The sequence below is a fragment of the Mus caroli genome, chromosome 1 (assembly GCF_900094665.2).
Source record: "Mus caroli chromosome 1, CAROLI_EIJ_v1.1, whole genome shotgun sequence".
In the NCBI taxonomy this organism is placed as follows: domain Eukaryota; kingdom Metazoa; phylum Chordata; class Mammalia; order Rodentia; family Muridae; genus Mus; species Mus caroli.
In genome coordinates this window covers 76,374,715-76,387,304 of record NC_034570.1, presented here as the reverse complement: position 1 = coordinate 76,387,304, position 12,590 = coordinate 76,374,715, and the positions used below count along the sequence as shown (strand labels likewise).

General features: G+C 41.1%; 1 protein-coding gene and 1 pseudogene across 2 annotated transcripts in view; one reads left to right on the top strand and one right to left on the bottom strand.

The window, feature by feature from the left end:
* The first annotated feature begins 6,942 nt into the window (after positions 1–6,942).
* On the top strand, positions 6,943–7,861 carry LOC110295542 (annotated as a pseudogene).
* A 1,501-nt stretch (positions 7,862–9,362) lies between these two features.
* Daw1 (dynein assembly factor with WD repeats 1) overlaps positions 9,363–12,590 on the bottom strand; it is a 49,680-nt gene continuing 46,452 nt past the window's right edge. For both annotated transcript variants that reach the window (XM_021166469.1, XM_021166479.1), the window contains exons 12-13: positions 10,468–10,630; positions 9,363–9,683 (exon numbers count right to left, since the gene is read on the bottom strand). In XM_021166469.1, coding sequence (XP_021022128.1) covers positions 9,649–9,683; positions 10,468–10,630 — 198 coding nt within the window. In that variant the 3' untranslated portion in view covers positions 9,363–9,648. The remainder of the gene's footprint in view (positions 9,684–10,467; positions 10,631–12,590) is intronic.

Here is a 12,590-nt window from a genome sequence, read left to right as displayed (position 1 = left end):
ATATTTACATCATATCTGTCTCCTTGCCCACAAATGAATTTCTATTGAGATGGAGGCTGGTGGAGGTGCCTTAAGTGAGTTAGAAACATAGCACTTTGCAAGTAGAAAAGATAAAGAACTGAGGATTACTCAGAGGACCACCGGGTTATTAAATTAAACCAAAGTAGTACTCACATCCCCGAATACATGACAGCTCTTGAGAGATGGGAATGGAAAATAGTCATTGTATTTCTTTAACCCCCTTTATCTCCTATGACAAAGGGACTTAGATAGTGAATAGTGTATTTATGATAAAGCTTGCCCTGAATGGACAGATTCTTTCATGGGTCTTAAATCTATCAAATTCAAGTTACTGGACCAGTGTCCACAACTATCAGCTAATACTAATGGAGTGCTTACACTATATCAAAACCTTTATGTATTTATTAATTTATTTTAATCTAAGAAAAGTTCCCGTGTACTGTTATCAATTCTATTTTAAAGATAAGAAAACTGAATTACAGAATGTTTGATGGCACTAAGATCTCAGTGCCCAGAAGCAGCCGTGCAGAATATTTAAACAGGCCTCAGAGTTCAGTCTAGAGGCCATCTAGTGTTTCTTCTTTTGTTTTATAAAGCAGATCCTTGGTTACCTCTCATGTCCTAAAATGAAGGTACAGCAGCTGGACCCCCCTGCCACCTGCTCATGAGTAACAGACTTCCTCAGTTTGGTCTCATAGGTTTTTGAAGCAAATTTTCCTTTTTTTAACAAAATTTTTATGTGCATTTGTATTCTGCCAGCATGTATGTCTATGTGAGGATGTCAAATGCTCTAAAACTGGAGTTAAGGCAGTTTTCAGCTGTCATGTGGGTGGTAGGACTTGAACCTGAGTCTTCTGGAAGAGCAGTCAGTGCTTTTAACCGCTGAATGATCTCTCCAGTCCCTGGTCTCATGCTTTTGTCTTCGCCAACCAAAATCAAAGTTATTTGGTCATGAAGTTCACAATTATGTAATGAGAAAATAGATAAAGTATTTATGCTCTCAATCCTCTGTAATTGCAGAAAACCTCATTATCTTAGAAAACAACCCACATTTGCTCTGGTAAGATAGTGTTGTGAAAAGACTTCAGAGTTGCAGACTTTGATAGAAGTTATTATAAAATAAACATTCCCACATGGTTCCCCACAGGAGACCTTAAAGGAAATATTGGAGCTATCTATTATTCAATTTAATGGTCTCTGTCCTTCGAATAGATGAGGAAATGTCCCTGCAGGATGTCAAGATTAATGAGTTATGTCATTTGTCCCAGATCTGTCAGGATAGTCCCAAGCTTTAAACTGTACCACATTCTCAGTAACTGTATCCCCACATAACCCTTATCTGTAAGGGTCTTGGAATTTAAAACATTACACTGTACAGTCTCTGTTTGTCAAGAAAAGCAAAAACTGCAGAAAGATAAACACTGCCACCTGCTGAGAGGAGAGAAGAAACCAAAGCTTGTAAGCCAATAAGCCCTGGGAAACAGTAGCATCTTCCAGGCTTCATCAAAGGGATCCAATGCATTCTTGCTCTCCCCAATGGACACGTGACATGTGTGAGCACATATTTAATTAAGCAACATGCCATATTTTCAATAAAAGAGCATTAAAGGTGGCTTTGTCCAAAGCAATGAATCCAACCTTTCTTTACAGGCAAAGTAAATGCCAATCCTCTCCATCATTTTATCTTCTGATTCCACAGAACATTTCTGGAATTTACATCTCTAAAGGTTCACAAATCATATGCAAACCAATTTAGCACTTTCAGAGAAGGGGAGAAAGTGAAGAAGGTAGAGAGGTAAAGATGGGCAATAGAGACAAAATCATTCCAACTTCTGAGCATGTGTTACCTACCGCATCTCACCGCTCCTATTCCTTCCCTCTTAGTAAACATACTGATTTATGAGGAAGTCTTATAAATACAAAAGAGTACAAGTTATAATTTTACTATTTATTGTATAAAGAATCTTAAAAGGTGAGAGGAAGATGGAGTCATTTACAATTTTATTCAGTTTCTGTTTCTGGCACCTGAGTGGTAAAAAAATGGTAGCTTATAAGCTGGATGCAGTAAAACCAGAAGCTACAATATATTGAGGTCAGTGCTTATGATTTGCTGGCTAGAGGGGAAAAGGAGGAAAGTGTGCAATCCCCTGTTGGCTGGAATGGAGCTTCTGTGATGGCATCAAATGTAAAGGACAGAGAAGGAAAAACTATAGCCACCCCTCCGTAATCATGGAGTACTTTAATCATAGAGTCAACCAAATCTGAATCAAAACTGGTTTTGGAAACAATATTTATGTGAGGAATATGGACCACACCCTAATAATCTAAACTGGCAATCTCCTCACTTCTTAGTACTTCTGGTTCAATACAGAACCTTAAAAGATAGTTACTAGTTACATGGACAAGGCATGCACGAAATCAATCTAGTAATATAGTAATACTCCAGCCTGGAGTGGGAAGGGGCTTACCAGCCCTCACTCCAGGCTGAGTTCATACTCAGCTCATTTAATTAATTTAGCAGTTGATGGTTGCTAAAGGGAGGAGAATCTGGTGCAGCTTCTGGAACAAATGTTCCTCCACATTGCCCTATATCCCTAAGTACGTGGCCAGCAAAAATTAGACACTGTTCTGTTTATCTTTTTTTAAGAAAATAGATATGAAATTGGGAGGGTCAGATCTGGGAGGATTTTTTTAGAAAAGAGGATGAATATAATCAAAATATATCAATAAAAAAATGATTTCCCCATGAATGTTAAATTTTATTTGGTAAAAATGATTATCTAAATATTTCTTCCTAAGATACTATAAAATATCAAAATATTTCAGACCTTTACTCTGAGTTCTGAAAAAATATTGTGTTCTCTTCTCAAAAATGTTTCTATAGTCACAAAAGTATTAATCCTACAAATTGTAACTAATATTTATCACACAATTGTGTACTTGACATGCATAATCCTCAGAGTAGAACCTATTATTGTAAATATTGAAAATAGGAGACTGAGAATCAGAGTGGTGAGGGAAATTTCCAATTGAGGGTTGTATCTAGATGTTTATGGGCATACCCCTCTGGGTATGCTTGATCTCATCTGATCTCTTAAACTAAGCAGGGCTGGGACTGGTTTGTGCCTGGGTTGGGGAATATGTGTCTAGGCAACCTGAATATATAATTCACAAGTTTTATGATAATACTAACTATGCTGCCTTTATTCAAATGAAAATAAATTGGTAGATGCCATCATTTTCCATATACTCTTCAATATTTAGGCACTTATCTTTAAGCCAGTTGTAGTGTCTAAAACTCTTAGTAAATATTCTTTTAAGAAAGTCTTCCCTCCAGTCCTGGAATCACAGGCTTATAATCCCAACTCCTCAAGAGGATAAGGTAAGAGGACCACAAATTCAAGGCCAGATTGAGCTACAGAAGAAATTCAAGTGCAGTCTGGGAAACTTGGCAACACATAGACTCAGATAGATAGATAGATAGATAGATAGATAGATAGATAGATAGATAGATAGATAGATAGATAGATAGATAGAAAAATAAATAAGGATAAGAGTGGAGCTCGGTGCTAGAATGATTGCTTTGCATATGCTAGCCCAAGGTTTGATTTCAAATACTGATAGGGGAGGGGGTAAAAAGTAAAACTCCATTGGTCACTTAAAGGCAAGAGGAGTAAACCATTACCTGACCAAAGCTTCCCACACCTTAGTTGATTAATGTGAATGTAAATGTTGCTTTAATTTCCTCAGATGAAGGGATGAGATGAAAATATACACAAGGTTTGTGAATATATGACTTGGGCTGAGCCCACAGCATTTCTATCTAACTATTCCTAGGCCTACATCTGGAAACTTCTAGCTTCCACACAATCTAATCTTCAAACCCAGACCTTGGAGGCTTCAGCTTCCAGGCTGTTTACTAATATAAGCCTAGAATGTTTCAGCCTCAGAGACTTATTGCTGAATAAGCTCATCTTTGCTGGTTCTTTCTCGTCTCTGGCTGGCTGATTCAACTCAGCTGTTCTGGCTCAAACTTTGCCCCAAGCTGCCTGATTGGATTTGGCTTCTCTTGGCTTCTGACTAGATTGCTTTGATTGGAAAGACTGGCTCTGAACTCCCCAACCTGAACTAAACAGCACTGAATTGAATTGCTTCAAAGGGAACTAACTGAGCACAACTCTTTCTCTCCCTTACTGCCCTTTAAGTAGCTTCTCTTCCTGTCCTTTTAGAGTTAGGCATATTCTATCATTTGCCTCATTCTGTCAAATCTTTCTCTGATCACTTTGTCTGTTCTTCAATTAGATGTCATTGTTTGGGATTAGAGGTGTATAATAAGGGTGTGTATGTGTTTCAGCCAGAGGGATTAAAGGTGTATGTTAAGGGTGAGTCTAGCTTTTTGCTCTTTGATGCTGTGGAGGAAGCATAGCTGAAGGTGTAATAAGTTCAAGACCACTTAGCCCCTTCCCCTCTGAAGGAACTTTCAGAAACATAATGGTCAAAATGGCTGAGTCTACAGCTGCCAAAACAAAATGAGCTGTTCTCAGAAAAATAACTATAACAAGATAGCAGCTCCCAGAGAAATCCCCTACCATACCCAACACTGAATTCTGAGAAAGACCACAAACTGCCCTGATCTTGCTAGAATTCCCTGTGACATTAATAGGTGGCCCATAAGTTCAAAATATAAAACATACTGTTGCTTTGCTTAAAAAGAAAATCCACAAGGGCAGGCAGAATGAGAGACTAGGCCAAAGGGTTACTTAGTCATGCTATACAAACCAACCAATGCCTGAAAGGGTTACTTGCTACACCAATGAGAACAAGCCAGCTACCCTGTTGCCTAAATCTGCCCCTTACAAAGGTATAAAAAGTGTGTTCTTTCTTTGTTCTGGGTCTCTCCTCTGCTGAGAGGGGGGTCCCCAACATGTTGGAATAATAAAAATCTTCTTGCCGTTTGCAGCGATGGTGATCACTGGTGGTCTTTGTGAGTGGGGGTCCTTTGACATTTGGAGCATTGGCTGGGAAGAACCTCCTCAGGGAGACACAGACACCATGCATCAGAGGTAAAATGGGATGTCTGTCTGTCTGTCTTGCCAGTGTCACTTGTCTGTGTCTGTTAGGGGACGACTGGTTTCAGGTTCTGGGGGGGTTGACTGACTGGTATTCAGGTTCCGGGGTTCCGGGGTTCTCGTGAGAGACCCCCATCTGGGTGGTCACTGAAGCGCTGCAGACATGCCTAGACATCAAGGGCCACAGGGAACTGAAGGACGTTCCAGAATTCTCCCTGGGAGGTTGTATCAGAGGTGGTCCTTCTCAACCCAGCCATAGCTGAGAGACAGCTACTGCCTGGTTCAGGTTTCTGTGGGAATCGGGTCTAAGAACACCTTGTATTGGTCTTGTTTGTTTGGTTACTTTCTGTTTCTGTGGAATTAGTGTGACACTTTATCGGGAAGGTTTTTGGGTGTGTGTTGTGTGTTCTTTGTGTTCGGACTTGGACTGACTGATTTTGAGTTATGCCCTCTGGTAAAAGCCTAAGAATCCTGTCAGACCCCAATGCTGACCTCTTCCTTTCAGATCCTCAGCTGCCCTGCCTCCCACTCTCCAACTCCAGGGAGTAGGTGGAGCACAGCCAGCTGTGAGTGCTGCACTCCCTCCCCCGCCCCCCCCCCCAGTCTTCTCTGGTGGCTGTGTCTTCTCAGGTGGCCATGAGTCTGTTCCAAGCTCCGGTGAGGGAGGCATCTGCCCACTCGGGGCTTCTCCTGCCCAAGGTAGGGAGCATCTGAAGTTTGACCGCCAGGCTAATGGTAGGTCTCATCTCCATAGGGCTAGAAAGTGCTCCAACAATCTGACCAAGGTAAAAGGAAGTTAGAAGAAAGGACAGGGTAAGTTGGTGAAAGAATTGTGTAAGTTGATAAAAAAAAAAAAGTACAGAGGAGGAGAAACAAAGGAAGGAAGAGAGGATGAGGAAGACAGGTGTGTACAGACAGAGATCTGGAAAGAAGTGAGCTAAGACTAGAAGGAGACTCGGGAGAGATAGATGACAGTGACAGATGAAGAGATTAACAGTGAGGAGAAGTAGAAATAGAAATGAAGGGGATTAGAGAGAAGTCTGAGATAGGAGAGACAAGCAAAAGGAAGGGTTGCTATATAGAAATCGGAAGAAGGACAAAGCACAAGTGGTGAGACTCATGGACAGGCTGACAAAAACAGAGACCAGATTCAGAATCAGAGATGTGCAGTGAGATAAAAGGATAAACCAGGGCAAAGGTAAATTATGGGAGAGGATGAGTGACAGGATGGAGATGTGATAATTGGATAACATCCAAAGGAAGCCAGGGAATTAGACTAGAACCAAGCAAGGTGGCACATGCTGGTAATGCTAGCACTTAGGAATAATAAGCAGAAGAAACAGGAAGCCAGGGAATTAAAAAGGGACAAGAGAAAACTTGCATAAAATACTGGCCACAGTAGTCAGGGAAACTAGAGAATCTAGTAAGATAGTACCTAGCAACAGAAGATAGCCTTTGGCCAAAGATCAATGTGTTTACTGTAAAGAAAAAGGGCACTGAGCAAGAGACTGCCCCAAGAAGAAGAAGAGGGGAAACAGTGGCTCTCTGAAGCTAGAAGAGACTGTGTTTCATATTCCCCCACAGAGCAGTTCAAGACAACTTGGAGAGATCCTGGGCACTGTGGGGTTTTGCAGATTGTGGATTACAGGTTTTGCTGAATTAGTGGCCCCACTTTATCCCCTCACAAGAGATAAACAGCCCTTCATATGGGGAAATAAAGAACAAGCCTTTGATGCCATTAAGACTGCCCTAATGTCGGCTCCAGCTTTGGGCCCCCCGGATGTGACTAAGCTTTTCCATTTGGAGTGAGAACAAAGGTATTGCTAACAAAGACTCCCATAACCCTGCCATCATGTCTAAATTAGAATCTCCCAAGGAGCGGGAACAGCTATGGAAACTCTTCATCAGATGGCTGAGCTTCAAAACAACCAACGAGAGTCTGAGGAGCCTTTTCGAGCAATGAGGAGCACTGACTGACTGTGTGGTAATAAGAGAACAGCAAGAGATCCAGGGGCTTTGGTTTTGTCACATACACCACTGTGAAAAAGATCTTTGTTGGCAGTATTAAAGAAGACACTGAAGAACATCACCTATGGGAATATTTTGAGCAGTATGGGAAGATTGAAGTGATAGAAATTATGTCTGCCAGAGGCAGTGGAAAAAAGAGGGGCTTTGCTTTTGTCACCGTTGAAGACCATGACTCTGTGGATAAGATTGTTACTCAGAAATACCATACTGTGAATGGCCACAACTGTGAAGTAAGAAAGGCTCTGTCAAAGCAAGAGATGGCTAGTGCTTCATCCTGCCAGAGAGGTAGCAGTAGAGCTGGAAACTTTGGTGGTGGTCGTGGAGGTGGTTTTGGTGGCAATGAAAATTTTGGTTGAGGAGGGAAGTTCAGTGGTCGTGGTGGCTTTGGTGGCAGCTGTGGTGGTGGTGGATATGGTGGCAGTGGGGATGGCTATAATGGATTTGCCAATGATGGAAGCAATTTTGGAGGTGGTGGAAGCTACAATGATTTTGGCAATTATAACAACCAGTCTTCAAATTTTGTACTGATGAAGGGAGGAAACTTTGGAGGCAGGCGCTCTGACCCTTATGTTGGTGGAGGCCAGAACTTTGCTAAACCACAGAACCAAGGTGGCTATGGCGGTTCCAGCAGCAGCAGTAGAGCAGTAGCTATAGAAGTGGCAGGAGGTTCTAATTACAGCCAAGAAACAAAGCTTAGCAGGAGAGAAGTGACAGGGAAGCTACAGGTTACAACAGATTTGTGAACTCAGCCAAGCACAGTGGTGGCAGGGCCTAGCTGCTACAAAGAAGACATATTTTAGACAATACTCATGTGTGTGGGAAAAACCTCCAGGACTGTATTTATGACTAATTGTATAACAGGTTATTTTAGTTTCTGTACTGTGGAAAGAGTAAAGCATTCCAACAAAATGTTTTACCGTAGACCTTTTTCACCCATGCTGTTGATTGCTAAATGTAATAGTCTGATCATGACGCTGAATAAATGTCTTTAAAATTAAGTGTGTCTATATTCTAGCCAGATCCCATCTTTGGATGTGATCCTTTGCTAGAGGAGCCATGTTGCCAGATTAAAATTCCTCTATAGGTTTATAAGACATTGAACATCTACTAACTACACATTGGCTGACTCTTTTGAATAGTGTAACAAAATAATATCATCATATGACTGCCCTAGTTCACTTTTTCTGTTTTTGTAATAAAACAATGACCCAACCAATGTCGGTGAGATTAGAGTCTATTTGGCTTATACTTCCAGATCATAGGCTGTCGCTGAGGAATTGTCAGGGCAGAAACTCAAGACAGAAACTTGGAGCAGCAATCAACAGAGGAATGCTTGCTCCCTCTTGCTTGCTCAGCTACCTTTATAGAACTGAGAACCTGATGCCCGGTGATGACATGACCAACAGTGGACTGGATCCTTCTACATGAATTAACAACTCAGATGCTACACAGACATGCCAATAAACCAATCCAACAGAAGCAATTCCCCATATGGGGTTCTCCCTTCCCAAATGTGTCAACTTGACAGTTAGAGCTAACTATAACTCATGATCTAAAGGCAAAATAGAATCATAAGTATGTGTCTACTTCTTTAAGGTCGTAAAAGTAGCTGCCACAATGGAGGAAAAAAGTCCCTTTATTAAAGTGATTAAAGTGTTGGAGAAAGAGTATCTGCATGCAGTAACTAAAACTGGATCTTTAAATGTATGTGTATGTATTATGAGTGTGTGTATGCATCTGCCTATGTATATGTATGTCACATACATGCAAATTACTACAGAAGACAGAAGAAGGGATCAGGTTCCCTGGAACTAGAGTCACAATCCATTGTGAGCTGCCTAATATGGGTGCTGGAAAATAAACCTGGGTCTTCCAACTATTCTTAACTGCTGAGCCATCTTGCCAGCACCCCAAGATAATTTTAATATTTTAGCAACTATTTTCTCTTATACTTCGAGATTTTGTTAATTTACCAATCTGATTATCTGCTCGTTAACACATCCTTAGAGACCAAAAAAAAAAAAAAAGCTACCTACATGTATTCTATTCCACTTTCAATGCAGAATATTTTTGCTGGTGAGAACCATTTTATTCTTTGTTCTCTTACCATCCAAATATGATGAAACACATAGTCATAAGAAATTTTGTCTAAAAACTTTATTGAAGAAAAACTGTAACATCAGCCTTCAGGTACAATCTAGAAGATTCTAGAATGGAGAAGAAGTACTGTTAAGGCACTCTGACTTCATTTGTCAGTATCCTGGTGCTATTGAAACACAAAACACAACAGAAACAATTAGTGATATTTAACACATATTATGCCTGCTCCTGCCAATAACCCTTAGATAATGTCAGAAAATGATGAAGGCTCATTGGTTTTCATGGTCATGTCTGTGAGGTGAAAAACAGGCTGTTCCGTGGATAAGTTGCATGAAAAGAGGAGGCAGAGGAAATAGGCTCACTTGATCTCTGGAGTTCAAGTTCTTGATCACTGTTGCCAACAGCCCTGCTCCACAGCAGAGCCCTTGGGTCAACGCCATATCCTGCAGGAGTTGTCCTTGCTGCCTGAGGAAACAAATTGCATGATCATTTTTCCCTTATCTAACAGGTGGACTTTCTCCTGGTCACTCAGCCAAGTGTGAAATGTGAGGCTTTCCAAATGATGACCAGGAAGTCATGCAATTGCTGAATTGCTGAAAACATTCAATCCATATTCTTTTCCCTACATGTTAGCACTTTAGCAAACAAACAAACAAACAAAAATCCAAGAAAAAAATTCAAATTAACAATACATATCTTCAGGACTATAAAACCATCTGTGGAAAATGATGGTCCTGACTTATTTTGGTTATTGGCATACACTACCATCAGCTGGGCAGTAACCATTAGGTCCATGGATGGCTAGAGTAACTAGCTAGGCAGGTTTCTAAAAGGCTACCTTACCTAGAGCAACAGAATTAAAAGTCGGAAAAGCTTACTATCAGTGGCAGAACACACTCTTGTGAATGCTGGTGCAACTAGGGGATAACACGGTGGCTAAAACCTCCAATCCTACCACTGGGAGGCTATTGAAGAAGGATTCCTGCAAGTCTGAGGCCAGTCTGCACTGCATAGCCAGCTAAGGCCATCCAGGGGTACATATCAAGACTCTGTTTCAAAACACAGTTTTAATAATGCCAAAAAAAGGTAAATTCAGTAATGACAGTAAAATGAAATTCCAAGATAAACCAAGTACCATGGAAAACTGAGCCAAGGTCAACTGTGAACTCTTTTTAGCATCCTTCTAAAATTCTAGTAGCTGTCTTTAAAGGAAACCCAGGTAGGTGCTTGATGGGTATTCCTCCCATACCTGTAATGACTATATTCCCTTTATAGTTGAAAGCACATGAAAATATTTCATCAGTGTGCCCCTCAAGGACCTGGAGGCACTGGCCAGTCTGAACATCCCAGATTCTGGCTGTCTTATCAGAGCTGCCCGTCAGGAGCCGGTTTCCTTGGGGATTGAAAGAGATCTGCAAAGTAGCAAAAGAGATGATAAGAGGTTGAGTCTGGGTTAACAACAGAGTTCCATCATCAGAAGGAGGGCTGAGCACACACCTTCAATTTGAGCTAGAATTTATTTTTAGAACAGTTTCTTCCTGGTGGGAAAAATATAGGGACTAGTGTCTGAAAGTTGAAACTTAGATGCTAATGTTTTACTTTCTCTCCTCTCTCTCTCTCTCTCTCTCTCTCTCTCTCTCTCTCTCTCTCTCTCTCTCTCTCTCTCTCTCTCTCTCTCTCTCTCTCTCTCTCATAAAAGACCAAAACACCTGTATACTTTGAGTGTTCCTCAACAGTTTCTTCCCAAAGACTCAATGGTTTTCTCCTCAGCCATGAGACTGGCAAAACCAGTTGGTAGATGAAGAGAAAGCAGACTAGATCTGTAATATCCAATGTCACCTCTGCAACACAATGTTCTGTCACTCTGTCCTCCATCTCTGCCACAGAAAGAGCAGATTCCCAGGGCAGGGCTGCAAGAGGATTTTCATCCTTTAACACTCAAAATGCATCACTTTCAGATAATACATTTGGATACTTTCTGAGGGCCAGGCATTCTTCTTCAGTATTCAAGTGGCAGAGGGACCTGCTGCTGGCCCTTGTATTCCTCTGGTAAGTCTCAGTTAGAGACCCTCTATATTTATCACTAGACAATGAGTGGAGCGGCTTCCACTGGAGATGAAGGTATGAGGAGGGTAGAGAGCTGTGTCTACCAAATGCCTAGCACAGGAGAAGCTCTCAAAAGTCATCCCGTTGAAACTCACTGAGACATACACAAAATCAGCATAGGACTGATTGGAAATAGGAAGTGGACCCACAAGAGAGGAAGCAGGACAGGAGAGGGGAGTGGGGATAGATATGGTTGCAATACATTATACACATGTAAGAAGATGTCACGATAAATCTACTATTGCACATACTGAATATAACCTGACCTGACGTTTTAAGTGTTCCATGAATTAATAAATGAAATACTAAATGTTTTAAGTTTGTGCTCCTTATAAATATTATCATACAGTAATTTAATGAGCAATCTATTCCAATTTTCCTTATTGTCACATGGTCACAAAACAAGCATGTACTCACTAGGGAGAAATATCCATCATGATGGTGGCTCCTTAGCTAGACACTCGGGGACATGGCCCAGGCTCCCCTTCCATGCCCTACCTCCCACATCCTCCTGCCACCCCCTTATCTGTCAGTCCATGAAGTGGTCAGTAGCACCCAATGGCATAGATACCAGCCCTTACCATTGGGCAAGGGCCAGCAGCAACAGGGACAAAAGATGGAGGGATGGGAAGATACATGGGCAATGTTGGAATCTGACTATAACCTTTGGAGTTCAGAAGTAATCACATTGTTATTTCATAAAGAAGGGACAGATAAGAGCTCACCTATAAAACTATTTGGGCTGATCTGGGAAGCAAGAGCCCCCAGTCCCAGCATACTCTGCGGACATAAACAAACATCATGTCCTGTGAGGATTCTAAAACCTGTTCAATAAAACCCTAAGATAAAGCCTTGGAGTTTCAAAATGGGTTATTTTATACTTTGTTAAATATTTCGAAACATCACTCCCTCCATTATATCTAATGCACAGATCCCCGGGGGCACCATATGCTCTTTTGCATAATACAAACTTGAATGTTTACTAGAGCTACAGAAAAGCACTTTACAAACTCCTTAAATTGCTGAGTTGGGTATTTTCAGCTAATTAAATATTAGCTGATTTTGAAAAGAATACTGTTTTATGCTTTTTAAGTGTTTAGACAATTTTTTTCCTGAGTCAGACAGGACATGCTTTAAAATAAAGGCTTAGATGGTTGAGTTTTAGAGCAGGATAATATAATTAAAGAGATTTAGTATCTCAGTCCCAATACATCTGCTGGGGAGTGGGGGAGGTAAGGTTGCTTGAGACAGGGAACCATTTTGAGC